This window comes from Mytilus californianus, unplaced genomic scaffold (assembly GCF_021869535.1).
Source record: "Mytilus californianus isolate M0D057914Y unplaced genomic scaffold, xbMytCali1.0.p SCAF_9, whole genome shotgun sequence".
Taxonomy (NCBI): domain Eukaryota; kingdom Metazoa; phylum Mollusca; class Bivalvia; order Mytilida; family Mytilidae; genus Mytilus; species Mytilus californianus.
The window spans coordinates 2,720,817-2,748,339 of NW_026262745.1; the positions used below are offsets into that span (position 1 = coordinate 2,720,817).

At 32.3% G+C, this 27,523-nt stretch overlaps 1 protein-coding gene and 1 long non-coding RNA gene across 5 annotated transcripts in view; one reads left to right on the forward strand and one right to left on the reverse strand.

Annotated features, from left to right (window-relative positions):
* Positions 1–26,016, forward strand: part of LOC127714814 (copper-transporting ATPase 1-like) — a 61,440-nt gene extending 35,424 nt beyond the window's left edge. For all 4 annotated transcript variants that reach the window (XM_052220844.1, XM_052220842.1, XM_052220843.1 and 1 more), the window contains 16 exons: positions 508–669; positions 1,781–1,860; positions 2,497–2,728; positions 4,229–4,462; positions 5,219–5,359; positions 6,024–6,132; positions 7,557–7,816; positions 8,223–8,414; positions 8,958–9,140; positions 11,034–11,238; positions 12,299–12,460; positions 12,873–13,015; positions 13,750–13,953; positions 18,463–18,580; positions 21,912–22,014; positions 23,565–26,016. In XM_052220844.1, the coding sequence (XP_052076804.1) occupies positions 508–669; positions 1,781–1,860; positions 2,497–2,728; positions 4,229–4,462; positions 5,219–5,359; positions 6,024–6,132; positions 7,557–7,816; positions 8,223–8,414; positions 8,958–9,140; positions 11,034–11,238; positions 12,299–12,460; positions 12,873–13,015; positions 13,750–13,953; positions 18,463–18,580; positions 21,912–22,014; positions 23,565–23,811 (2,775 nt within the window). In that variant the 3' untranslated portion in view covers positions 23,812–26,016. The remainder of the gene's footprint in view (positions 1–507; positions 670–1,780; positions 1,861–2,496; positions 2,729–4,228; positions 4,463–5,218; positions 5,360–6,023; positions 6,133–7,556; positions 7,817–8,222; positions 8,415–8,957; positions 9,141–11,033; positions 11,239–12,298; positions 12,461–12,872; positions 13,016–13,749; positions 13,954–18,462; positions 18,581–21,911; positions 22,015–23,564) is intronic.
* On the reverse strand, positions 25,051–27,005 carry LOC127714822 (uncharacterized). The gene is made up of 2 exons (XR_007987955.1): positions 25,398–27,005; positions 25,051–25,305 (listed from the first exon to the last, which is right to left on the reverse strand). It is a non-coding gene; the product is annotated as an uncharacterized LOC127714822 (long non-coding RNA).
* Positions 27,006–27,523: the final 518 nt, after the last annotated feature.

Genomic DNA, 27,523 nt, shown 5'->3' on the forward strand with positions numbered 1-27,523 from the left:
TTTTTTCAACTTGGCCATTTAAGGGGAGATAACTCTTTTAGTAAAAAATTTATACTGGACTGATAGGGAAATTTTAATTTTTTACTTGTAGCAAGAAAAACAAGTTCGTTGACACCATTTTTCTTTTTATTTTCTTAAAGCATATCATAAAACCTATCTTCTCATATTTTATTTCAAAATTCTATCTCATAGATTTTTTTTTATGCACAAAAATGTGTTTTTTCATGAACAATCTAAGCAAATTTGTAGAATTTCGTACGACCCGTAGCTTGAAAAATAGCATGGTGACCCATACTTTTTATTATATTTTTGGAAAAAGCATAGAAAAATCTTTATTTTGGCAAAGTATAAAAAAATTCTATCTGAGGAAATATATACCTGTGATCTACCTTAAAGAATGATTCGAGACAATGTTTGGTTATTCCAAATTTATGTTCATGTACACCTATATTTAAAGATCATTTGAGGCTTACCAAAAGTAAAACTTATGATATTTCTATTTAACAGATAACTGGAATGACATGTTCTTCTTGTGTACACCTGATAGAATCTACACTGATAAAGGAAAAAGGAGTTTTAACTGCTTCTGTTGCCTTGGCAACCAATAAAGGAAGGTTTACCTTTGATACAGAGATTACAGGACCAAGAGACATAATAGACAAAATTAAGGTACTGGGTGTTTTAGTTTGTACTGCATAGAATAGGGGGGGGGGGGGGGGTGCATTGGTGGGCGAGTGGTCTAAGTAGGTCATCCTCTGTATCACTAGCTGGTTTACACTGAAGTTGTGAGTTTCAATGCTACTGTTGTGTTCGAATTGACTAGGATTTCCTGTTTTCCTGTTGAATATCTGTTGTTCTCTCTGGGCAATTCAGTTTCCTCCATAAATAAAACCTGGCCGCCACAATACAGCCAATAGTGATGAAAGTGGTGTAAAACACCAACATTCAATCAATCAATCATTCTGTATGACTTTTATGTATCAATGAGCTCAAAACAAGAACAAAAATTAAAAATGAAGAGGGCTAAAAATAGAAATTTTAATACAAAAAAAGCATTTGGAATAAATTTAGGGAAATATTTACAGGTGCATTAAGGGTCATATGCCTGCAATATAATAGTTTATTATGTTGAGAAATTTTAAGATAATTTATCTTGATACATATAGTAATACCGACTAAACTACCTTATTCTAAAAGACTATCAACAATGTTACATATTAAACTAGGAATTGTTTGAGACTACCACAATATCTTTCATCATCTGAAATACTGACATGATGTAAAGATAAATGAAAAGGTATATTCCATTGAAGAAAAATTTCTATCATATAATGTTGATGAGAATTTGTATATCATGCAATCTATTGCACACTTATCGGGACGAAGTCGAAGGGGACTTAAGGTTTGTACATTGTCCGTCTGTCTGTCTGCCTGTCTGTCTGTCCATCCGTCAGTCCGGCAAATCAGTTTTCTACACTTTTTTTCTTCGTCCTTGAAGATATTGATTTGATATTTAGTGTATTGTTTTATCATGACAAGTTACAGATCAAGTTCGAATTTTGTTCCGATCTGATGATTTTTATGCAGAGTTATGGTCCTTGTTAAAACTGTTGTAAGATGTGTAAACAAACAAGGAAATAAGTCATATAGAACTGTTTTATGTCCAAATTTACATGTAATTGTTTATTATAAAATGAGTATAATTGTGATGTCAATGAGAAGAATTCACTGTATATCTATTTTCAATATCTTTACTTGTATATTATATATATTACTTTAGGGATTGGGGTTCAATGCAGATTTGTTCACTGATGATGATAAAAATGCTTCGAGATACGACCACAGACATGCTATAAGGAGGTATGGATATACTTACATGTATTTGATAGGTTGGAAATTTTAATGCTGTGATCATAAATTTACATAATATTCTTCTCATACTAATACACATACATCATTTGAATATTGTTGGAATTGGAATAGGCTTTACCAATTAAATGTTTATGATCTTTGAATGAAATTAAGTGTGTGTGATAAATATGTCATTAAGACAGCAACCTAAAACTAAAAATGCCTATAGGTCATCATAAGGTCTTAAACCAATAGACATTTGCTAGCAAGATATGCCAAGCTCTAAATAGCAGCACAAACTGTAGAGGCCATGCAAATTGAATGGTCTTTGTAGCTAGACCGGTACAGATATTTCAGCCTATTAACTGTATGGAAGGTTTTGCATGTCTGTGCACTTTCCAATTGTAAAGGTGGATTTACACTGTATGATTTTCCATCCTATTTTATACCTGTAATGTTGTTTAACAAAAATCCCACAGTGTGAACACTAAAACTGGACATTTTTGGTTAATTAAACAGAAAATATTATCATGTAAACAGAACTCTGTACGATTTACCTGGGCAACTATCAAATGCACCTTAACAGTCAGTTATACCAAAATTAACCTTACATTTATTTATAGTTTTTTATTGTGCTATTTTTAGATGGCGGAACTCCTTCTTATGGTCCTTGATATTTGGTGTGCCAGCCATGTCTATAATGATGTACTTTATGTTTGTGGAACCACCTGATGATGACCATGCAGACCACAGCAATATGACAGGCAACATGACAACACCTAAACCTAAATATAATGGTCACATGTATCAAATAATGTTGACACCTGGACTTTCGTTAGATAACTTGTTGATGTTCTTATTGGCAACACCTGTTCAGGTAAATCAAATAATTAGAATAAAATACATTTAGTATTGCCCTATAGTAATCATTATTTTTTTCTGTCAGATTCTCAGGATTTAGGTTTTACATCTAGAGTAATGTAGCTTTAATGGTCAAAAAGTAAAAAATCTTTCCACATCATGCAATAAATTATAATTTTTTTGGGTGAATTTCATTATTTTTGCACACAATTTTGAACTTGATGCCAGTTGCGTTTTTGTGCATGAACTAATTACTTACAAGATATCCCTTTCCCCCATACATAAAAGGGTATATTTCTACCAAGTAAGCTATACTTCACCTAAAGCTGTTTTCCCCTCAAATTATAAGTTACTTAGTAGGCCCTTGATGAATGTCATAATTCTACTTTTCCTTTCATACTGGTAAAGTGCTTATCAAATCGAGACCTACTGTTAAAGTTTCATGTAAAAAATTAGAATAAAAAAAGTTGAAAATTAGATTTGGTATCATTTGATATCCTATCATTGCCAATGAGAAAACTATCCACCAGAGATCACATGATTAGGATATAAACAACAATAAGGCATTGTATTCCTGTCAATCAAAATCTATACTGTCTAGTGATCTATAAAAGGCCTCTACTGTATAGTGATCTATAAAAGGCCTCTACTGTATAGTGATCTGTAAAAGGCCTCTACTGTATAGTGATCTATCAAAGGCCTCTACTGTATAGCAATCTATAAAAGGCCTCTACTGTATAGCGATCTATAAAAGGCCTCTACCGTATAGCGATCTATAAAAGGCCTCTACCGTATAACGATCTATAAAAGGCCTCTACCGTATAGCGATCTATAAAAGGCCTCTACTGTATAGTGATCTATAAAAGGCCTCTACTGTATAGCGATCTATAAAAGGCCTCTACTGTATAGCGATCTATAAAAGGCCTCTACTGTATAGTGATCTATAAAAGGCCTCTACTATATAGTGATCTATAAAAGGCCTCTACTGTATAGTGATCTATAAAAGGCCTCTACTGTATAGTGATCTATAAAAGGCCTCTACTGTATAGCGATCTATAAAAGGCCTCTACTGTATAGTGATCTATAAAAGGCCTCTACATGACAAAATTGAAACGAGGAAAACCATCAACCTGAATTTATGCTAAAATCAATGAAAAACAACCCAAATAAGGCAGACAGTAATTTACCAAAACTACTTTTATTACTCCTTAATAGGAGTATTTGTGAATTAAAAATAAGAGATGAAAAAAACAAAAAAACAGCCACTTAATTACAGGCTCTTGACATGTGCAAAGAATGTTGCAGTAAAATACACCTGTGCACTCAACCTTCTGTATAACCTGATCAATGTTTTATGGAAAATATTGCTGTAATTTTGATAAAAAAAATAAGTAAATATTATTGAAAGTAGAAAAATCAATTGATTCTTTAATCTTCACAGAAAAACTTGAGAAATGCAGTGGAAAGTTGAAAATATTGATACTAATAAAAATGCAATTGCATTTGTCTATTTCAGTTTCTTGGAGGTAAATATTTCTACATACAAGCTTGGAAAGCAGTCAAACATAAAGCTGCTAACATGGATGTATTGGTTGTCTTGGCAACATCGATATCTTACGCTTACTCAGTAATTGTTGTGATTGTTGCTATGATACTCAAGGAACCAATGAGTCCTGTTACGTTTTTTGAGACGACTCCCATGTTGATGGTTTTCATTTCACTTGGAAGATGGTTAGAACACATTGCAAAGGTATTCTTTCTATTTTATTTTAAAATAAATGGCAATTTGAATTCTTATAATTGGAGGACTTGCAACATATTAAAATATTACTATTAACTGATAAAAATGATGAAAATGTGATTAAAAGAGTAATCCCCATGAACCAAACTACTAAATGTTCATACCACTGGAAGTTATTTTCACTAACAGGCTTGTGAAACTGCAACCTACATGACCAGTTAACTATAATCATTCATCCTGAACTACAATCAACTGTTGATTCCTGTATCAAATTGTGATATATTTCTCAACATACTGTAAACCAAATAATTTTTGTGAATACTTTTTTCACATTTAGACTTTTCTTGCAGACTTGGCGATGATTTATTTTCACTTTTTTTAATTTGTAGATGTATTAATGTTAGAGAAGATCATAGTTGTGACAATTTATATTCGTGTTATTTTTCTTCTTGTTTAAGTGGCAAAGATAAATTGTTTACACAAATTAATTGGTATATAGTAGTAATTGGACTGTATAAGAATTTACTTAAATCTAGTTTAGCAAGGCACAGAACCTGGCAGTCACAAAAACAAATTAAGCAATTACTGGACTCTTATTTGAGTTGTATTTTGGGCTTTAGAAGGACCAAGTGCACTTCATTTTGACCTTTAATGTCAAAGAAGAATACTTATAAATTGTAAACAGGAACGAATACATTATTATATTGTGTAATGAAATTCAAAAATGAGAACTTGCACTTTAACATTTTTTTTTACATTTGACAGGGTAAGACATCAGAAGCTCTAGCCAAACTGATGTCACTACAAGCTTCAGAGGCTGTATTATGTGAGGTAGACAAAGAAAATAACATCCTGAAGGAATCTACTATTAGTGTAGATCTGGTCCAGAGAGGAGATGTTTTAAAGGTATTTATACATATAACCTATGTTTTCATCAAATTTAAACCTGGTCCATAAAGGAGATGTATTATGTATAATATACCAGATTTATATCTGTACAAGAGAGGGGAAGCATTAATCTAGAACTAAGATTGACAGTAGGCTCAGATCTTCTCCAGAGAGACAATTTGCCTATACTTTAAGATTTACCACTATAAAGAAGATATGAGTCCCAAGAGTGAAAGGTATTTGATAAGGAAAATCTAGAATAAGTACAGTGTAGATTTAGTCTAGGGAGAGGGTAAGAAGGAATATTACTTTGTGATATATATCACTTATATATTGTGCATCATGTCTAGTATTTTCAAACATTTTTTGAAAGCAATATTAATCTTCATAGGACAGGAATAGTGAAGTTATATTATAAAAACAATGTTGATAGATGAATCATTTGTGAATTATGGTATAAGGGAGACAACCTTTAAATACATGTGAAAAAGTTACAAAATTGTTTTATTTGGTCCAGAGACACGTTGTACATTTGGTTTGTTCAGCATTGGATATGTCAAAAATTGAGGTTAAAATCATGACTTAAATTTAATTCAGTATTCAGAAAACCTGATGATGATACATTTGTACTTACAATGTTGTATTGATTTCAGAATTTTTTTGATTTTCTTTCCCTTTGAAGGTTGTACCTGGTGAAAAGATTCCAGTAGATGCCAGAGTTATAGAAGGAACATCAACATGTGATGAATCACTGATTACTGGAGAAGCCATGCCTGTTGTTAAAACCATAGGTAACTGCTGTTCCTTGTTATACATGTTTGTCCTACTTCAATTTTTTAAATTGCAGGCAAAAACAAATTCCATTCCAATAGATAATAAGCAAATTATGTATATTACTTACTTTAGGCAGTGTTGTAAATTTAAAGATAATTCTGTACTGTCAAACTTTCAGCCATTCATTGAGTCATGTTGTAAAAGGTTCAATTTCATTAAAGCAATGATTTGTTATTTTCAAAGAGCTCTCAAAAGATAAAAAAAGTAGTCCTTAAAAATTTAGAAAATAGAAAATTTTCACAAAAATCATCAAAATAAGTTGCTCCAAACAGTATCATGTCAACATTCTTAAGAACTAGTTGTCTCCCCAAATTTTGTTTAAAATTACCTGAAATTTACATTTCACAGGTACTGAAACATGTACATGTTTAGAAATAAGGAGATTTAAACTTTGACATACGATTTAGCAACTAACATCATAAAAGTCAATATACTGTGGATTCATTTTTATTCGTGGTATACCAATTTTCGTGGGTTTCGTGGGTCACAGCGAACCACGAATTTAAGAATTCAACGAAGAATAGTCCCGAGAAATGTGTATGGAGTCGGATGTTTATTTCCGGTTATGTTATGCTGTTCTAGTATAGTGTTGACTAGCGATAAACATTGTAACATAACACGTGTTTTTATTGAAAGAAGATACAAGTATTTTGATTAAATCAATAATAAATATATCGAATATCGGTAATAATTTACTTTTTGAAATTGATTAAAACTGTTCATGGAAAATAACTGCAAGTTGTTAATTACCGTGTCATAGTTTGGTTTACTGGTGATAAAAAATCAATAGGATTAAGTACGGGGATATTGCCCGTAGGTAATATTGTTTATGACAGGAACATTTATTTTCACACCTTTTACTTATATGACTGTTAATTATATCGTGATTAGGGAAATGAGCTTTCAATCATAGAGTTTTGAATGCCTTATAAAATGCCGACAAGAATTTATAAATTGTAAAACAAACAAATAATTAGTTGTCTCTGTCCATTATTGTAATAGAAGTTTTCAATGAACACTTTAACCTAGAATGACCAAGCGAGGATTTTGACAGTTCAAAACTTTTTCAATGAATTCCTTCTTTTTTGTTTGTTTTATTATTGATTAAACCAAGGAGGTTATATGATCTCCAAAATCAAAAAGAAATCCACGAATTACGTATCTGATTTTTTTTTTTTTTGTAATCAGCGATCCACGAATTTGCGTATACCACGAAACGTCTTTTTTTCTCTATCCACGAAAATTGATACCCACGAAAATAAATGAATCCACAGTAGTGTCCTATATATGTCTGATATAAGTTATTATTGCTGTCTTTTGACCCCATATCTTATATTATTCAGATTTAATTAATTTTTATAAATACTACTGTTTTTAACAGGCAGTGATGTTATAGGAGGATCTATAAACCAGAATGGTATGCTGTTAGTGCAGGCCACACATGTTGGTTCAGAAACCACTCTCTCACAGATTGTAAAACTTGTAGAGGAGGCCCAGACATCCAAAGCTCCAATACAGCAATTGGCAGACACCATAGCTGGATATTTTGTACCTATCGTCTGCTCTCTGTCAATTTTGACCTTGATCTCCTGGGTGATTGTGGGATATGATAGTATTTACCACATTGATTCACAGTTTGATGTAAGTTTATTAGAAACTAAAATGTTATTTGCATAATTATTAAAAATTCTATTAAAATATGAGGTAATGATATATCAAAAGAAAAACCTTCCAGTATAGCATTAAAAGCAAATATGCTCTAGTCCTGTAAATTTGTGTATTTGGTAAATCCAATCATTTTGTTAACATAACTTTAAAGGAATGGACTTACCAGACAAATGAATAAACCTGCTAGCACTGTGCGTTATTTAAAAAAAATAAAGATATCTATTAACAACATGTAGACTTTTAATACCAGAATATTTGATTTAGGCAGATGATAAAAATATTTTTTGGCTGCATTCAGATATATGCATTTTTAACCAATCTTGAACAGAAATATTAATCACAAAAGTCATGGGATAAATAATATTATCTTTACTTTCAGGAGAACGAGGGTATTACACGACATGAACTGATATTCCAGAAAGCTTTCCAGTTTGCTATCACTGTACTGAGTATAGCCTGCCCATGTGCCTTGGGGCTGGCCACACCCACAGCTGTCATGGTGGGCACTGGGGTAGGAGCTACAAATGGAATATTGATTAAGGGTGGTGAACCACTAGAGACGACACACAAGGTAAGTAATGTAATTTTTATTAGTTGTGCTAATGGAAATGAGTTGTTTGTCTATTAGTGAAAGGTCTACCCTATATCCTTTCATTTTATAAATTTCTTAAGGAAATATAATATACTGCAATCCAGTGTTAATCTAGGAACAACATAGCCCTTTTAACTTTCAACATGTTTCATTAAATATATTTATATTTACACCTTTCAAGTTAATTACACAGGTAGGAAGTAATAATCATATGAATAGAGATTTGGGACACATTTTTGATGAGACACAAACCAAACAATATGGAAAGCAAACAAAAATGAAGAGGTCAACATGTGGTCTTCAATAATGGACAAGAATCTATACTGAATGTCAAGTTCTAAATCAACCAACCACTACTTTGTAATCATTTTCCAATGTTCCTCTATGCAAGCTAATGTACCAAGTGCCATTAATTCATGTATAACAAATAAACAAAAACGAAGTATTTCATAAAAATGTATTTCATAGAAATATAAAAACATTATAAATTTGTATCTACAATACTTTTTGATTTTACCTCAGATAAAGAGTATCGTTTTTGACAAGACTGGAACAGTGACTCATGGTGTACCAAAAGTATCACGAGTTGCCAAGTTTGTTGATGACAAAGTCTGCTCATTAATGAAGCTGTTAGCCATCGCAGGAACAGCTGAGGCCAGCAGTGAACATCCAATAGCATCAGCTATTGTCAAATATACAAAACAGGTACATCATACAGTCTTTTGTAAATATACATAACTTTGTATTTTTATGCCCCCGCCGTAGCGGAGGGGGCATTAAGTTTTACCCATGTCTGTCTGTACGTCCGTCCGTACGTCCCAAAATTGGTTTCCGTTCTCTAACATTAGTTTGCCTCAACCAAATATTATGAAACTTATACACAATGTATATTACCACAAAACACAGATCAAGTTTGAATTTTGGTGACGTCACTTTTACTGTTCTAGAGTTATGCCCCTTTACAAATGGAAAAAATTGCTGAATTTTTCGTTTCTGTTCTCTAACTAAATTTTGCCTCAATCAAATGTCATGAAACTTATACACAATGCATATTACCACAAAACACAGATCAGGTATGAATTTTGATGATGTCACTTTTACTGTTCTAGAGTTATGCCCCTTTGCAAATGGAAAAATTGCTGAATGTTTCGTTTCTTTTCTCTAACTTTAGTTTGCCTCAACCAAATGTTATGACACTTATACACAATGCTAATTATCACAAAACTCAAATCAAGTACAAATTTGAGTAGCATCACTTTTACTGTTCTTGAGTTATGTTCCTTTATAATATTATATGCAAGAGGGGGCATCATCTGTGTCTCATGGACACATTCCCCATTTATTATTTAGCCCTTAAAATATACAGTCAAAACTTCTCAGAATGGGAACTTTAATTCTGATGATTCATGTATGGGAAAATGCCAAGTTCTGTGCAACATCACTAAGGTTCATAAATGGACTGTTGCAAAGCAAAATGTCTGGCCCTATGGAATACACCCTTATTTTCCAGTTTAAAATTCCCATTCTTCATCACAGATGAACCACTTTGCAGAATCTTCATTTTAGATTCATTATGTCTCCTCAAGAGAAAAGGAGACATTATGTTTTAGTATTATTTCTTCTTCTGGTTCTCATACAACCTTGCCTTGGTCAAGAATAAAAAATTGATATTGATTCATAATAATTGGCATGAAGGTGTATAATGAAAGATGGTATGATGCAAAATATTATGACTATAATCTTTGATCTAAAGGCCAAAATAATTCATTTTTGTGACATTTTAGAGTCTGACCATAACTTTTTCATGAGAAATAGGTCACATGACAACCCAACTTACTTAGGTTATAAATTGTTAAATATATTGAAAATCAGTTGAGATCCCGACCTATTTACTTTGTGTATATTCTTATTTACTGTGGCAATACTTGACAGTACAAAATTGTATTTGTTGTGCCTTTCTTTTACCTTATTGATTTTTATACAATGTAAAGATAAAAGAGAAAACATATTTTAGTATACTAAAACACTTCTGCCTAGTTGTTAATTTGTTTTCATTCTGATATGCATGAAATATTTGTCACTGAAGATTTAAGCAAACAGCAATTACTTATTAATAAGAAGGCGCTAAGTTTTCTAGTAGAACATTTTTATAGGTATCTATGTCATGCCTTTATAATAATTTCTCCAAAAGTTTCTTACTTTCTGTGCATTTTTGAAATGTTTTTTTTTTTTTAAAACACTGGTGAAAACCAATGTATTATATGTCTACATGTCAGTCTGTCCATCCATCTTTCTTAGCATGTCTCATCAGTATATTTTAACAAATCCTTACCAGACCTTTACACAATCTTGAATTAAAAAATAATCTAGATACATCTTAGTTTTGATGATTATCCAGACTATTCATTCCTCAGTGATGGGAGTATTATATTTTGACATAAATTTTTTTTTCACATTTCTCATGATCTATAGCTCAAGTTAGTTTTCATGAAACCAAAAATTAATTTTATTTAATGCTCAGTTGTATATAGACTAGCTGTAACTTTGAAGTGGGTACAGGAATGAACTGTATAATTGATTAATTGAATGTGATTTCAGACTTTGAATGCAGATAACCTTGGTAAAGTCAGTGATTTCCAAGCAGTTCCTGGATGTGGCCTGAAATGTATCGTTTCTCAGATAGAACCTTTACTTACCAACTTAGATCTAGAGCAAATCAACAACCGTAAAAATGAAGTTGGGAGCCTCCGCATCAAAACTGAAAATGTTTTGAATGATGGCAGTTCTGCTATACATATAGAAGGTAGGTTAAATAAAATCAATTGTGATACAACCTATAGATAGGAAAGCTAACATTGAAAGCTTATAAATTCTATCAACAAATTATTATGTATTAAAGAATTCACTTTCTATGTCATTTCCAGAATTTAGGTCGGATAAGTATATTTTGATCATATATTGTGTGATTTAATAGCACATTTCAGTTTAAGAAATAAACAATCATGTGATTTTGCTTTTTAAAAATAGAATTATGATGTATTCTTTAACAAGCTTTTAAGAGCCTGTCAGTATAAAGCTCATGGTAGAGATAAATATTGAAACATAATTGTAAGGGTTGTTTCTTTTAAATATACCTGGCAGAGCTGTGTCTTTTAAAGTTAGGGCTCGACTGTTTCTTTTAATCATTTGGTTAACAAATATAAGGTAGATGGACATCAGAACTTGAGGAATTCAATCTGAAAATGAAATGTTTTTTCAATAAAAAAGAATTTCAAAATATTTATTGCATCTTCACTAGTTAAGTGCCTGACACAAGTAGCTATAGACAAGACTCAAATGACTTGACTCTACATTTTCAGATGTCATTTTGTAGGCATTGTTTATTTTATTTAATTCACTATTACTGTCAGAGTAGATTATATTTAGAAATTTAATGGCATTTATCTGTAACTTCATATGACTGTGCGTTTTAATAATTACAGAAATTTCTGTTTCATTTGTTGATATGAAATTTACAATTTATGGTTTATCTTGAAAGGAAGAAAATCAACAAAATATACATTAAAAAAAAACTCTGTTAAAAAAGTCAGCAGTTCATAATATTACCTCGGTGACCTTTGGAAGTTTTTAGCTTTGTCTTGCTTCTAGAGGGTATAATGTATCTACATTCATATCATCATGAGTTGCCAATTTTGTGTTTGAGACTAGTTTAACATGCATGGTTGTTATGATTGTTCAAGTATATTAGCTGTTCTGAAGAGAGTCAAAAATTATTTTACCAATAAACATGCCAAATAAGGTGTGGAAACAGTACAATAACTTCCCGTTAACATATTGATATTCCAATATTCCTATATGAACAGATATAGAACTAATGGGAGCCTCAGCACCTCAGCCATATCAGGTGTTGATTGGAAACAGAGAATGGATGCAGCGCAATGGACTGATTGTCACAGATCTAATGGACAAGAGTATGTCAGAACATGAAGATCAGGGTCACACAGCTGTTTTATGTGCAATAGATGGTATTATATATTTTTAAAAATATTTGTAGAGCATAATTATTTTCTTTTTTCTATTTCAAGAACAAATATTATTGGTTTATAATTTATTGAATTTGCTAAGATAAGGGAGCCTACTGTTTAATGCCAACAGTTAATTACATGTCAAGAAGGTATATTGTTGGATTTATGCACAGGAGGTATGTGTTTGTTGTAATTCACTCCCAAATATGTGAATGGGAGGTATTTCAGAATTTTTTTAATTAAATCTAATTAAAATTTGTAAAACAGATCATAGAGTTAGATATTTAAAGAATGCATGTTAAACCAAAGTGCATTTTTTTACTCAGTCTCCGAGAGGAGGAGTATATATAGGCTTACTTCTAAAGACCAATAAGTACAATTCATTTAGTAAATGACATGATTTATTTTCTAGGTATTTTGGTAGCCATGTTAGCTGTAGCAGATACTGTGAAGTCAGAGGCCCACCTGGCCATCACTACACTTAGGGAAATGGGATTACAAGTTATCTTACTGACTGGGGACAATCAGAAAACAGCCAGGGCTATTGCAAAACAGGTATGGTTAACTTAAGTCATGACTGGAGTCTTAAAATCAACCAGATACAGAAGAACTCCTTTTCGTGGAAGCATTTTGTACTTGAAAAATGTTAATTTGAAAAATATGCAATATGTATGATATGTTTAACACAGAATACATTTGATCAACATTTCTTCATCAAAACATATAGATATCATGTGTCAACATTTTTATACCCATTCTCAGGGTATTAGAGGATTAGTGTATGTAGCTATAGCGTTTTGTAAACATGATATCTCTATGTTAACAGTTGCCTCAGTGGCCTTGCAGTCACATTCTTGCCTTAAGCTGGTTATTTGGGGAATTTGTGGGTTTGAACCCTGGCTAAATCAAACCAAAGGTTTCTCTGCTTAGCACACAATATTTAGGAGAAAAAGCAAAGACTGGTCAGTTCAGAGTCAGAGTTCAGATTTGTAAACAAGCATGTTAAAAATATGACTCTGTGTTGGTCTCATCAAAAGCAGGGTTCATATTTATATTAATAAGACATTTAAAGAGTAAAAGTTTTCTGTAAACATATCATAAAAGTGAAAAAAGAGCTAAAAACCTAAGTGCTATACATCAAGGGTTCTGACACAAGAATAGCAAAAAAATAAGTAAATATATAATATGCACCCTACTCTTTTGGCAGTATGTTAAACTTTATAGAAATGCATTTGAATGTGCCTAAAGAATGTTTGATAATAGGTTATTGTATTGTCTTTTGTTTCCAGGTGGGAATACAGAAAGTTTTTGCCGAGGTTTTACCATCACACAAAGTGAAGAAAATAAAACAGTTACAGAGCAGCGGTCAGAAAGTAGCCATGGTTGGTGATGGTGTGAACGACTCGCCAGCGCTAGCCCAGGCCGATGTTGGTATAGCTATAGGTACAGGCACAGATGTAGCAGTTGAAGCAGCTGATATTGTTCTTATCAAGGTATATATAATGACTCGCCTGCGCTAGCTTAGACAAATAAATGTAACAAAGATAACATTAATGCCAATTTTGTGTTGAAATGTACTGTAATTCCTTATTGGCAAGAGCATCCTCACCCCCTCCCTTTGAAGCTTTAAGTCCTGGGATAAGATGCCAATTGAGCCAGCTGATTTGTCTGCTCAAGGTACAAATATTCACTATTGCTAGTCCAGATGATGTTTGTACATCTCAAAAATTAAGAATAGAGAAAAATGGGCAAAAAATATAAAGATTACAAAAAAATTACCTAGAAATTTAAAGTATACAGAAATGAAGGACCCCCACTCCCTTTGATTATGCTGGTATAGTTCTCAGTTCTGGGACAGACATAGCAATTGAACCACCTGATATTGTCCTGATAAAGCACCATTAACTTATTATGTTAAGATTTTGATTTTTTCCTTTTAAAAATTTTGATCTTTGTAAAAAACTTCTTTTCCATTTCATCTGTATGAAATGAATAGATATTAATAGATGTGGTATGAGTGCCAATGAGACAACTCTCCATCATTGTCACAATTTGTAAAAGTAAACCATTATAGGTCACAGTATGGCCTTCAACACGCAGCCTTAGCTCACACCAAACAGCAAGCTATAAAGGGCCCCAAAAAATGACTTAGTGTAAAACCATTCAAACAGGAAAACCAACGGTCTAATCTATATAAAAAACGACAAACACTTATGAACCACATCAACAAACGACAACCACTGAACATCAGGTTCCTGACTTAGGACAGGTGCAAACAAATGCAGCAGGGTTAAACGTTTTAATAGGCACCAACCTTTACCCTAACCTGAAACAATAGTGTAACATCACAACATAGAAAGACACACTTTAAAATATCAATTGAAATGGCTTAACTCAATCAAAAGACATATTAACAAAAACAAGTGAACATACACTGAACGAATAAATTTGATCTATGACACAATGTTAATACAAAATTAATAAAACAAGGTGGTTAGATGTAAAACAATACCAGATAGACAACCATAACCTTGGACAAAATGCCACCAAATAAAATAACGTACACAGCAGTGTTCTCCCCAGGAATTTTGGATAGCATCACATTTGGCGTAAAAAAAAATTGTATTTATTTTTCAATGTCTCTTTCTTTTAAAGTATGTTGATTTTTTTCAATTCATAACTGAGAATACAATTAAAGTATAACTGTTCTTTTAGTTTTATTTCTTTAATATTCATTTATAATTACAGAATTATATTTTTCTTGTTAGAAACTACCAACTAAAAATCTAGTACAAAAGAGAACTTCTTTTATATCAAAAAGGAAAAGAAAGTATCATATAGTAATACCGTTTCAATTAAAAACTATTCTGTTTATCATGTTTATGAAATTCATTATTTCCTGGGACTCAATGTATCAGTCCCAGTTGTTTCAAACAGATATATGTTTTTAACATTGTTAAACTACTTAAATCAGTAAATTAATTGAAACAATGCGTTTACATAGAAATAAATACATTTTGCAAGGAGATCTAACAAATAGTCTGTAAATTCATGTGGAATGAGTAGCTTTCCCTATTGGGATCATTATTATTCTGTTAGCTGTTCTGTTTCTGCGTCTGTAGTTATTACCGTAAACATGCGGATTTTGATCATAGCTGGTCCGCTTCCGATCCGTAATTAGTACAAATATATCAATGGCGGTCGAAGAAAAATTTACGAAAAATAAACAATGTTTGAGAAGCGAATTGGATGAATATATCACGATTTTACTGTAATAAATAGATGAAACATTACCTAAAGCAATTTTCATCACGTTCTAATGAAGTATAGAACTTATTTTGCCCAGAATCGAAATGTTTTATGTACGCTCTCGAGTACCGGAATGGAAAGAAAACACTTCTTTACAAGTTGTTAGTTTGAAATAACAAACGACCAGCCTGTTAAGTTCGCTCGTTTTTTTGGGTTTTTTTTCTTCTCTTAGGAGACGAATTTGCCTTGATTCAAACGTAGATTTCGAATTGTTTAGGATTTTCTCAATGTCAAAATTTTGGAATTGGGCCACGTGTTATCAGTCATGTCATAAGTGTCAGCTTGGGGTATTCGTATCCAAACAGTTATCACCCAAAGGGCAATTAACACCTATTTAGTCAATCTTAATTGCCTCTTATGTCCGATTTGAAGGGATTACAATTAAAGGTGATATAATTTTTATGATCACAAGCGGCAATTCGATGAAAGTTGGAAATTTAGGACATCGATATTGCGGCAATGTATAGAGCAGACAAGAAAAAAATAGCGTCCTCAAAATAATTATAGCGTCGCGGAAATTATTATAGTGTCACGATAAAAAAAATTATAGCATCGCGGGGCCGCGACGCTAAAACGGCCTGGGGAGATCACTGAGTCACAGGTAAATAAAAATAATTTTGTTGTAAGGTATACATATGGAGTACGGAAATAATTTTTACAAAATAAATAATTTTGTTATTCATAGTACGAGAACAGAGGTGAAAATTTATCGTCATACCAAACACTTATCAAAGGTGGTATATATTAAAAATAGTGAGACGAGATATAACACTATTAAGTGAACATTAAATAACAAAAATGCATTACAAATTGTATCAACAGGTCAAATTAACACGAAAGTACGATTGAGAGTACTCGCAGTTACTGAAAGCTAGTTAAAAGCCAAAAACAATTACCGGTAATAATAAAAAATCATGCATCAGAGACTAAAATCAACTAAAACACATCCCAGGGATTTAGTGTTTGTTAAATTGTTAAATCAGTCACTCTACAATGATAACAGTTAAAGTAGTAGACCATGACTTTATAATAGATTAAAACTTATTAAAATTTAATGTATAGTAGTCTTCTTTTACTCTATAGCTAGGGGTACCAATCCATAAAGAGCTTTACAAAATCCATACTTACCCAAACCCTAAAACGAACCATAAACTAACCCTGACCATAAAGTACATAAACCATAAAAGTAAAAGAATGCTGACATTTCTATTGATTATACATTAAATTACATGTTGTGACATCAACTCTGACTGAAAAAAAAAATCAGCATGTACAATACTGATGCTGTGATCCAATCAGCTCTTATATGGATAAATCAGCATGTGCAATACTGATGCTGTGATCCAATTAGCTCTTATATGGATAAATCAGCATGTGCAATACCGATGCTGTGATCCAATCAGCTCTTATATGGATAAATCAGCAAATGCAATACTGATGCTGTGATCCAATCAGCTCTTATATGGATAAATCAGCATGTGCAATACCGATGCTGTGATCCAATCAGCCCTTATATGGATAAATCAGCATGTGTAATACTGATGCTGTGATCCAATCAGCCCTTGATTCAGGGCCTTTTATAGCTGACTGTGCATTATGGGTTTTTCTCATTGTTGAAAGCCGTACGGTGACCTATAGTTGTTAATTTCTGTGTCATTTGGTCTCTTGTGGAGAATTGTCTCATTGGCAATCATACCACATCTTCTTTTTTATACTTATATGGATAAATCAGCATGTGTAATACTATGTTGTGATCCAATCAGCCCTTATATAGATAAATCAGCATGTGTAATACTATGCTGTGATCCAATCAGCCCTTATATGGATAAATCAGCATGTGTAATACTGATGCTGTGATCCAATCAGCCCTTATATGGATAAATCAGCATGTGTAATACTGATGCTGTGATCCAATCAGCCCTTATATGGATAAATCAGCATGTGTAATACTGATGCTGTGATCCAATCAGCCCTTATATGGATAAATCAGCATGTGTAATACTGATGCTGTGATCCAATCAGCCCTTATATGGATAAATCAGCATGTGTAATACTGATGCTGTGATCCAATCAGCCCTTATATGGATAAATCAGCATGTGTAATACTGATGCTGTGATCCAATCAGCCCTTATATGGATAAATCAGCATGTGTAATACTGATGCTGTGATCCAATCAGCCCTTATATGGATAAATCAGCATGTGAAATACTGATGCTGTGATCAAATCAGCCCTTATATCGATAGATCAGCATGTGCAATACCGATGCTGTGATCCAATCAGCTTGATCCCATGACCAATGCAGAAAACAACTATATTGGCCCATGGGCTAATATGGGATACTCACATGCAGCTGCAAATATTTTCTGCCTCATCAAACTATAGACAAATTTTGACAATATAGTTCATATTTTGTCATATTTTATTACTTAGAATTACATTAAAATGTTTGAATAATGCTCTGTGTATGGTTAAGATTTGAAACTCTAAATTTCATGACATTCCTAGTTGTGGTTTTGATTAACTTGACTGCCTTTCCATCAATATAAAACTAAAGAATGCAGGCAATAAGAAAATTATGGTTGAATGTCATTAAGACATAGGGCCAAAACAGAATCAGTCAGTTCATAAGACTACAGTGTGTGTAAACCTTTTAGTTCAATCTGATCTGTACAAATGGTATTTATATTACAGAATGATTTACTGGATGTAGTGGCTGCCATTAAATTATCCAAGATGACAGTTAGAAGAATCAGAATCAATTTTGTAGCTGCTTCTGTCTACAACCTGATAGGGATACCTATTGCTGCAGGTAGGGATCAGATTTCATCCGAATTTTGTTCTCATGGTGATTAATTTTGATTCTCCTGTAAAGGCTATGTGAGCTTTTCTCATCACTTGGCATCCGTCATCCGTTCCCTTCTTAAGTTAGCCTCAACCAAATGTTATGAGACTTACACACAATGCTTATTACCACAAGACTCAGATCAAGTTCAAATTTGGGTAGCGTCACTTTTACCGTTCTTCAGTTATGCCCCTTTATAACTATATGATATGCAAGCGGGGGCATCATCTGTGTCCACATGTGGACACTATCCACATTTATTTATGGTAATATTCTATACAAAGCACAAAAATGTCGACATTCACCTCAAAAGCTAACCAAACCTTTAAACAGACTTATTCAGAAGGGATATAGATATGATACTGTTGTCAGATCATTAAAGATGGCATATTTTTGTATTAATATTGATTCACTCATAGGGTCTTTGCATTGGAAATAAACACATTTATTCTAAAACCAGTTGTTGGCATGATATGGGTTATGTTCTTCTCATATATTATATGATGGTATAATACTAAATCCCTAACGGGAGGGATTGTGCTTGATTTTCATATGATGAAGACATAATCTTTCGAGGTCTGGAGCTGGCATGTCAGTAACTGCTAGTAGTCCCTTGTTAATTTATGTATCATTGTTATTTTGCTTAGTTTCTTAAGTTACCTATTCTGACATCGGACTCAGACTTCTTTTGAACTGAGTTTTACTGTGCGTATTATTGTGTGTTTGTTTATTCTACATTGGCTAGAGGTATAGGGGGAGGGTTGAGATCTCACAAAACATGTTTAACCCCATCGCATTTTTGCGCCTGTCCCAAGTCAGGAGCCTCTGGCCTTTGTTAGTCTTGTATGTTTTTTTAATTTTAGTTCATTTATATGTGTTGGAGTTTAGTGTGACTTCCATTTTCATTGAACTAGTACACATTTTGTTAAGGGACCAGCTGAAGCCCGCCTACGGGTGCGGGATTTTCTCGCTGTGTTGAAGACCCATTGGTGGCTGTCAGCTGTTTTCTGCTGTTTGGTCGGGTAATTATCTCTTTGACAAATTCCCCATTTCCATTCTCAATTTTAAAATGTCTTCTTTTAGAGAACCACTAAATGGAATGAAACCAAACATGGCATGAATGTTCCTTATGAGGTGCTGACCAAGTGTTGTTACTTTGAAGCCGATCCATCATCCAAGATGGCCGCCAGAGAGGGACTTAGTTTAACAGAGGATCCTATGGGAAATACATACAAATGTCTTCTTTTAGAGAACCACTAAATGGAATGAAACCAAACATGGCATGAATGTTCCTTATGAGGTGCTGACCAAGTGTTGTTACTTTATAGCTGATCCATCATCCAAGATGGCTGCCAGCAGGGGACTTCGTTTAACATAGGACCCTATGGACAATACATACAAATGTCTTCTTTTAGAGAACCACTGAAAGGAATGAAACCAAACATGGCATGAATGTTCCTTATGAGGTGCTGACCAAGTGTTGTTACTTTGTAGCCAATCCATCATCCAAAATGGCCACCAGAGAGGGACTTAGTTTAACATAAGACCCTATGGGAAATACATACAAATGTCTTCTTTTAGAGAACCACTAAATGGAATGAAATAAAACATGACATGAATGTTCCTTATGAGGTGCTGATGAAGACCTTAATACATATAAAAAAGAAGATGTGGTATGATTGCCAATGAGACAACTCTCCACAAGAGACCAAATGACACAGAAATTAACAACTATAGGTCACCGTACGGCCTTCAACAATGAGCAAAGCCCATACCGCACTGTCAGCTATAAAAGCCCCCGAAATGACAATGTAAAACAATTCAAACGAGAAAATGTTTCTTTATAGATTGAGATCTACTGTAAACTGCAAAATAATCGAGAAAAGAAGATCTACACATATAAAGTCAACAAAGCAAAATTGTCAATTGACATCTTGTTGGAGTTATTGTCCTTATAAAGTCATTTTCTGCAATTTCAATGAATTTATTGGTAATTTCTGTAAACTTTACAAAAGTTTTCTGCTTTGGATTAAATTACAGGGCCAATATTAAACCAAATTTGGCCTCAATCATTAATAGGGTATCTGTTATGATTTTAATCTATTTTTACATGATTTCCAAAACCAAAGTAGAATCAGGTGAGCGACACAGGCTCTTAAGAGCCTCTAGTTATTTCCCCTGAATGATGATTTTTGCATTTTTGTTTAAAACTATTGGAGTATGAGAAAAAAATTAAAAGCTATAATGATCAACAAAATAAGATCTGTAGTGAGTCAACATGGCCAAATTGTCACACTGGTAATATGATTAATTGCCATTAAACTGGTTGCAATAAAGGAAAAATAATAAATATCAGAATGGCATATTTTTTACCAGGTGAGCAATTCAGGCTCTTTGGAGCCTCTTGTTTGTACAAGCCAGCTTGATAAAATCTGAGACTGTTTTCTTTTGATGTAAAATTATGATATGTTGGATTTATAGGTTTCATAACGAGTAAGAATGGGATATCGCTTGATATCAACTCTCGTTATTTAATTTTAATATAATATTGAACGACCCTTTTGCGAGTTTATTATTATCATTTAAATTAAATAACAAGAGTTGATATCAAGCGATATCCAATTTCACAAGTTGTTAAACCTATTTCTCATATAGTCAACACTCTTAATGTGTTAAATTAAAAATTCCAAAAAATTTTGATCTAGTCTTTTGCACATTCCAGAATGAAGTCATGTCATATGTCCATTTCCGGTGTCAAACTTTAACATCAGACATTTTTAGACTTTTTGTACGCTTCAGAATGTAATAAAATTTGACAAAAAGAAGATTGTCAGGTGAAATAATTGAGTGTTTTGTATATTATTGAAGAAATCACATATGTCCATTGCCATGGACGAAATGTACATCGTCTTAACCTTTGAAAGTCATCAATGACCTAATGAATAGCCAATGGAAATACTGTAATATTGTCTTGTGATGCTGGATAAGCCAATCAGATTAAAGCAGATTTTTGTATCAAACTCCATGCAGTGTGATTCGAGAAATATTTAGTCATGCAAGAAATAGATAACAGGCCACAACCATTAGAGAAGTAGGTTTATTAACATAAAGCTATGTGTTACCTGCTGTTATTTCCCTCTTTTGAACTTGAATTTTCATCTCGAAGGCAAAATTCAAACTGTTGTGGCAACTATCGGTAAGCTTTTCTTAACCTGATCTTTATCTTTTAACATTAATTTATAATATCTACATGTACATGTATAGTCTTATAATACTTGTTTTATGTCTTCGTTTACAGGTGTGTTTTCACCACTTGGTTTGACTTTGAAACCTTGGATGGCATCTGCTGCCATGGCAATGTCCTCTGTCTCTGTTGTGACATCATCACTGCTCCTTAAATTGTAAGTTTTAACCATTACTTCTCTGTAAAAGTCTGCATCATTTTTATTGCTAAAATATTTAAGGATTAACAAGGTACACATGTACAGTTATACTGCTTTAGAAATGAATATAATAACTAAGTTATACCATCTTTTGGTATGTATAAAAGGCACCCATGCATAATAAGCACCCCCCTTTTCACCCTTGAAACTTGAGAAAAAAAGTTTCTTATGCTTTAAACGCAGGGACTTTCTGGAAAAATCCAAACTTGAAACTCGGTAAAATGGGTCCATTGAAAATAATTTCTTTTTCGGGGACAAATTGAACTGCAGTCCTGGTTGATTACAGGATAACGAAAATTTTGTTGGAGAATAAATAATCTAGCAAAGGATGTTTGATTCTTTATTGTTTCCACAGATGTGTTTGACTGAGAACAACAGGAAATGTTGAATCGGGAAGTTGCTTAAATGCAAATCATAGTCAGTGAATCTTGTACGGAATAGGGATTCATTACGAATATTCTTTAATACACAATAAATAAATAAATTGTAATATTTATGTTGATAAATTAGTGCTAAAATCAATATTAATCTCTGCTAATTTCATTTATTGTTTGTTGGTACTCATTGATTATTATTATTGATAATCAATTACGAAGTCTAATCGTTGTCAAAACAAATCAATTGACAGGTTCACTTTGTTCCTCAATCAAATTAGTACAGGTATTAAATGGCATTTTAAAAACATGCTCACAATTTATGATTTGTATGAATGTTTTTAAAGAGGATTTTTAAACGTCTCAAAGTAAAAACGTATAAAATCATCACTTTATTCACTTCATAATGCTAAAGTCACATAACATGTGATCATCTGATACTACGAAAGTAAAAAAACAATGGCGGTCACTATTATCAAACGGGTGTGTTTCATTCAATTTTCATACATTCACCTTCTGTTAGAACATATCAAAAGTAAGTTATAAACTCGAGAATCACCTACACTTATTTGGTCATTGACAAAATCATCTCTAATTCGGATATGACCAAATACAGCTTCCGGGTGGCAATATAGAACAGACACTAAAAACACAAAAAACATAACTACAAAAGCATTTGGTTATTTGCATATAACATTACAAATCATATACTAGAAGGTACAAATATACATTTTAAACATAACAACAAACAATTTGTTTTGCTACAAAAATATTTTCTTCTTGACCACCTGGTTTCATGGCTGAGTTTCATACCCGAAAAAAAGTCTAAAAATCAATGTATGCAAGCATAATACGCCCCTTCTCAGAAATCTATCCCAAGGTCAAAATCTGTGTACTATACACACCTAAAGACGGTAATTAAAATATGAGGTAAAAGACTTCAAATCAAATTAGTTAAGGTGAAGGAATACATTATTTGGCCAAATTTGTGATTTCATGTCTCATTTGAATCACAAAATGTGACGATGTTCATTTATGTTATCTCCCCCTTTTATAACTTTTTATTTTCACAAATGGTTTATTTTTTAAATATAGATGTGATATTACACTTTTGCTTTTACTTTATGTTTATAGGTTTAAGAAGCCAAAGAAAGAGAAATTGCTGACACAGGAATATCATATGCAATTTGTCAAGGACCAGTCACTTGAAATATCAGTACAGAGAGGTATAGGCTATGAGGGAACCAGTCGAGAAGGAAGTATGCAAGGGAGCTTACTATCTCGACTCAGTGGAAAACGTAAACCACAATCAGTAGATCACACCAGTTTGTTGGAAAACAATGAAGATGAAGAAGACTCGGATCAAAACACAAAGTTGTAAAATTTCTTGAATAAATAACAGACCACTATATACATGTGCAAAACTAGTGCTAATATAAGATACTTTATATTCTATATATATTATTTTCATTTTCATTATTGTTACAGGCATAACCAAAAAACAAAAATAATGTGTACTTCGACTGAAATTAAAGATTGAGTAAACATGTAATATTTACTGTATTAAGATTATTTTCACATATGTTTGTTTCTGGTGCTTATTTGTTATTTTTATGTAAATTGAAATCAGTAGTTCACTAAATCCAGTGTAGTTTTATTTTAAAAAGTTGTTTTCCTTAAATCACACTTCTAATTCGGTTAATTTTTAATTAAATACAGGAGGTTCTATCCTTGTTTATAACTACAGCAATATTTATAACTAAAACCTGGATATTTACCTCCTTTTATGTTGGATGTTTAATCCAGATATACACACTATGAAAGGGACCACATTTTCTTAACTTTATAAAAATATATTTGTTTAATATTATAGTATGATCATTTTCATTACCATTTGATATTTGACAAAAAAAATCTTATATGTATATACATTTTTAATCATTTGATATGTTACATATAAACATGAGTACCATTTTTTAATAGTGATTATTATGTTTAATATTATTTCCTATGAACCAATCAGGATGACTTATCTTTGGTAAAGTGTGTAAGAAATCAGATAAAAGTTCACATATTGAATAGGCATATAGATGTCTTTTTGTTATTTATGTCATTGAGTGTCTATCTCGTTGACATCACAACTAATTCTATTCCTGTTGACATTGAAGTTCCAAAAGTCCAAAAGTTTTCCTTACAAGTTAGAAAAAGTAAATGATAGAAAAGGAAAAATGACGAAACAATCACTGACCCTGCAAGACCCTGATGGGAATTCAAGGTCAGTAAACATCTAATTAGTAGTATAAAAGACAATTAGAATACGGATAATCAAGCGATGAAAATTAGACCGAGGCCAAAATAGCGCTATAATATCATTTGATTTCTAAATTTCATAGAATAGAGTAGAGTATATCGTTGCAATCAAATTTCTTTTTTTTCATATACTGTTGATCATTTTATAAAAATGTTAATTATGTATCACAAATTACAACATAAACATATCTTGTGAATTATGTACATACTGTTATGATATATATTTGTATAGTTTTATCATCATGAGTGTATTTATGATTGTTTTCTCCTCAAATGTCAATCCCTACAAAGATACATGTAGATCATAGTGTTATATCCAGAAAGGTTTTCAGGTTTTTAAAGCCCTTTCAACTTATCTCCCACATACTTTGAATATTAAATTTAACAATTGCTTATATAGGCTGAGCATTTTGATCACATTGCTATTTTGATCTGATTATAATTGAAACACTATTAACATTTGAAAATATTTTTCAGAATAAGTAATCATGAGTAATATTTTTCTCGACTTTTGCTATCAGAAAAATAATGTGAATATGGAAAAGTTTGATCTTTCCTAATTTGACTTCATCAAATTAAGATGAAAAATGTTAAATTCAATCACTGTGAAGTTGGCCAGAATAGGCTTAATGTCAAAATTTACATTTATATATCAACCTTTGTTTTAATTACTGTATCGGGGTAGGATTCAGCCGTTTTTTAAAGAGGGTGTTCCCAACCCAGGATAAAAGGGGGGGGGGGGGGGGGGGGGGGGGGGGGGGGGGGGGGGTGGGGGATGGGTGTTCCAACTATATGTCCCCATTCAAATTCAATGATCGTCCATAAAAAAGGGGGGTTCCAACCCCTGGAAACCCCCCCCCCCCCCCCCCCCCCCCCCCCCCCCCCCCTTCTGGATCCGCCACTGAGTATTGACAAAGTAAGGTGCCCTTGAAATTCAACAAATTACAGTAGAGAGAACTGAATCAATAAATTATTTACTGGGATGATATGCCCAGTTGTCTATTTATAGATGGTTTGAAAATTTGATAATATTGTTTCATCTTCTTCAGTCTGATGTTTTTATATAGTACATAATGCAGGATAAACAATATAATAATTGTGTGTATAAGCTACCAAAATTACATTTAAAAGGTTGAAAACTTTTTTCTGATTGACTCACACTACCGAGATATTTGTGATATACACTGTGATAAATGTTACCGGTATTTTATGTATATTTGTCTTCAAAGATATTCTAAAGTATACAGATATTGTAATAAAATCGAAACTCAGAAAAGATTGCTTTTGGTTTTTTTTTTCTCATCTTGTCCAAATGGCTAACCTTAAAAAGAATATTTTCTGAAATTATTGGACCAATTAGAATCAAACTTGACAGCAATCATTTTTTGTGTATCTTGTGTAATAAATGTGTCTCATGATTGTGCCCACTAACATGGCTTAAGAAAGAAATAATGGTCAAATACAATTTTTGTCTATTATCTTGAAAACTGCTATAGATAGAGAAAATCTTACAGTGCAGACATTTTCATAATGTTGTCTATTTACATCCGATATGTCAGACTACTTCTTATATGAGTTTTTTTTAACTTAAATGGCAAATACCAATTTCTTTTTCATTTTTGCTAATATAACAAATAGCGAAAAACTTCAATAGGAAAAATAATCAGCAAGAAAAGATCTATAAATTATCCAACATGGCAGAAATCGTCAGTCAGCTTTACATAGATATTGTCCTTAAATGATGATTTTTATCATATTTTGCGTTTTTGTCTAGCTTGAAACATATAAAAGATAAATATTGTTTAAAAAAAAAAAAAGCCAAAATAAAATTGCCTTTTATCTTGAAAACTGTAATAGATAGAGATTGAATAGTGGAAAAGATCTAAAAGAAAAGGATCTACTATAGAGTCAACATATTCATTCATTCATTCATAAGCTATTGAAGATAGAGAGAAATGGTAAAACATACAAATTATCAGCAATTCAAGTTTACTTAAAATAAAAGAAATGTTTGTCATGACTTATATATTCTAGTCTACAATGTTATAGAATGTTCATTGTTGGTAAATCTTCACATCATATAAATCATGCTATAATTAATTGCCTCATTGCTTGTCTATAAAGATAAGCTTCGTCTTTATTCTAAGACCTACCATTATCAAGTATTTTGATCAGTTTGATGTCATTCTTAATTTTTGTTTTCATATCCCATTTATGCATATTTATACAACAGTCATAAAGAGCAAAAGAGAAATACGATTGTTTTAAAATGTATGCTCATAATCCAATAAAGGAAATGGACATTATGCATCATGTTTCCGAGTTTTAAAAACAAATCTTTGCCTCCTAACACCATGATTCAAGAATAAGAACACGTTTGATGTAAACTTTCTTTACAATACATCAATGTCATCCGCTGGACACTGGTTAGAAACCTTGTCTTTTGCTCTCTTCATTTTTGTAAGGTTGATCAAAAATTCGGTTGTTTAAAAATGATCATGTTATTCGTATTCAATATCAATTTTTTGTGGGTTTTTTTTCTATGTATTTTTATAGTGGGAATGATAAGTAAATGCAAGTCCAATACACTTCTTCATATTAAAGGAGATATTATAGGATGCAAATAGAAAACAAATGATATACAATCAGTAAAGAAAAATAAGTCATCCCATTTTTATACGACCTCAAAATTTTTTTTGGATTTGTATAATGCTATGATGTTATCGTGGGCGTCGTCGTCCAAAGACACATTTGGTTTCCAGACAATAACTTTAGTTAAAGTG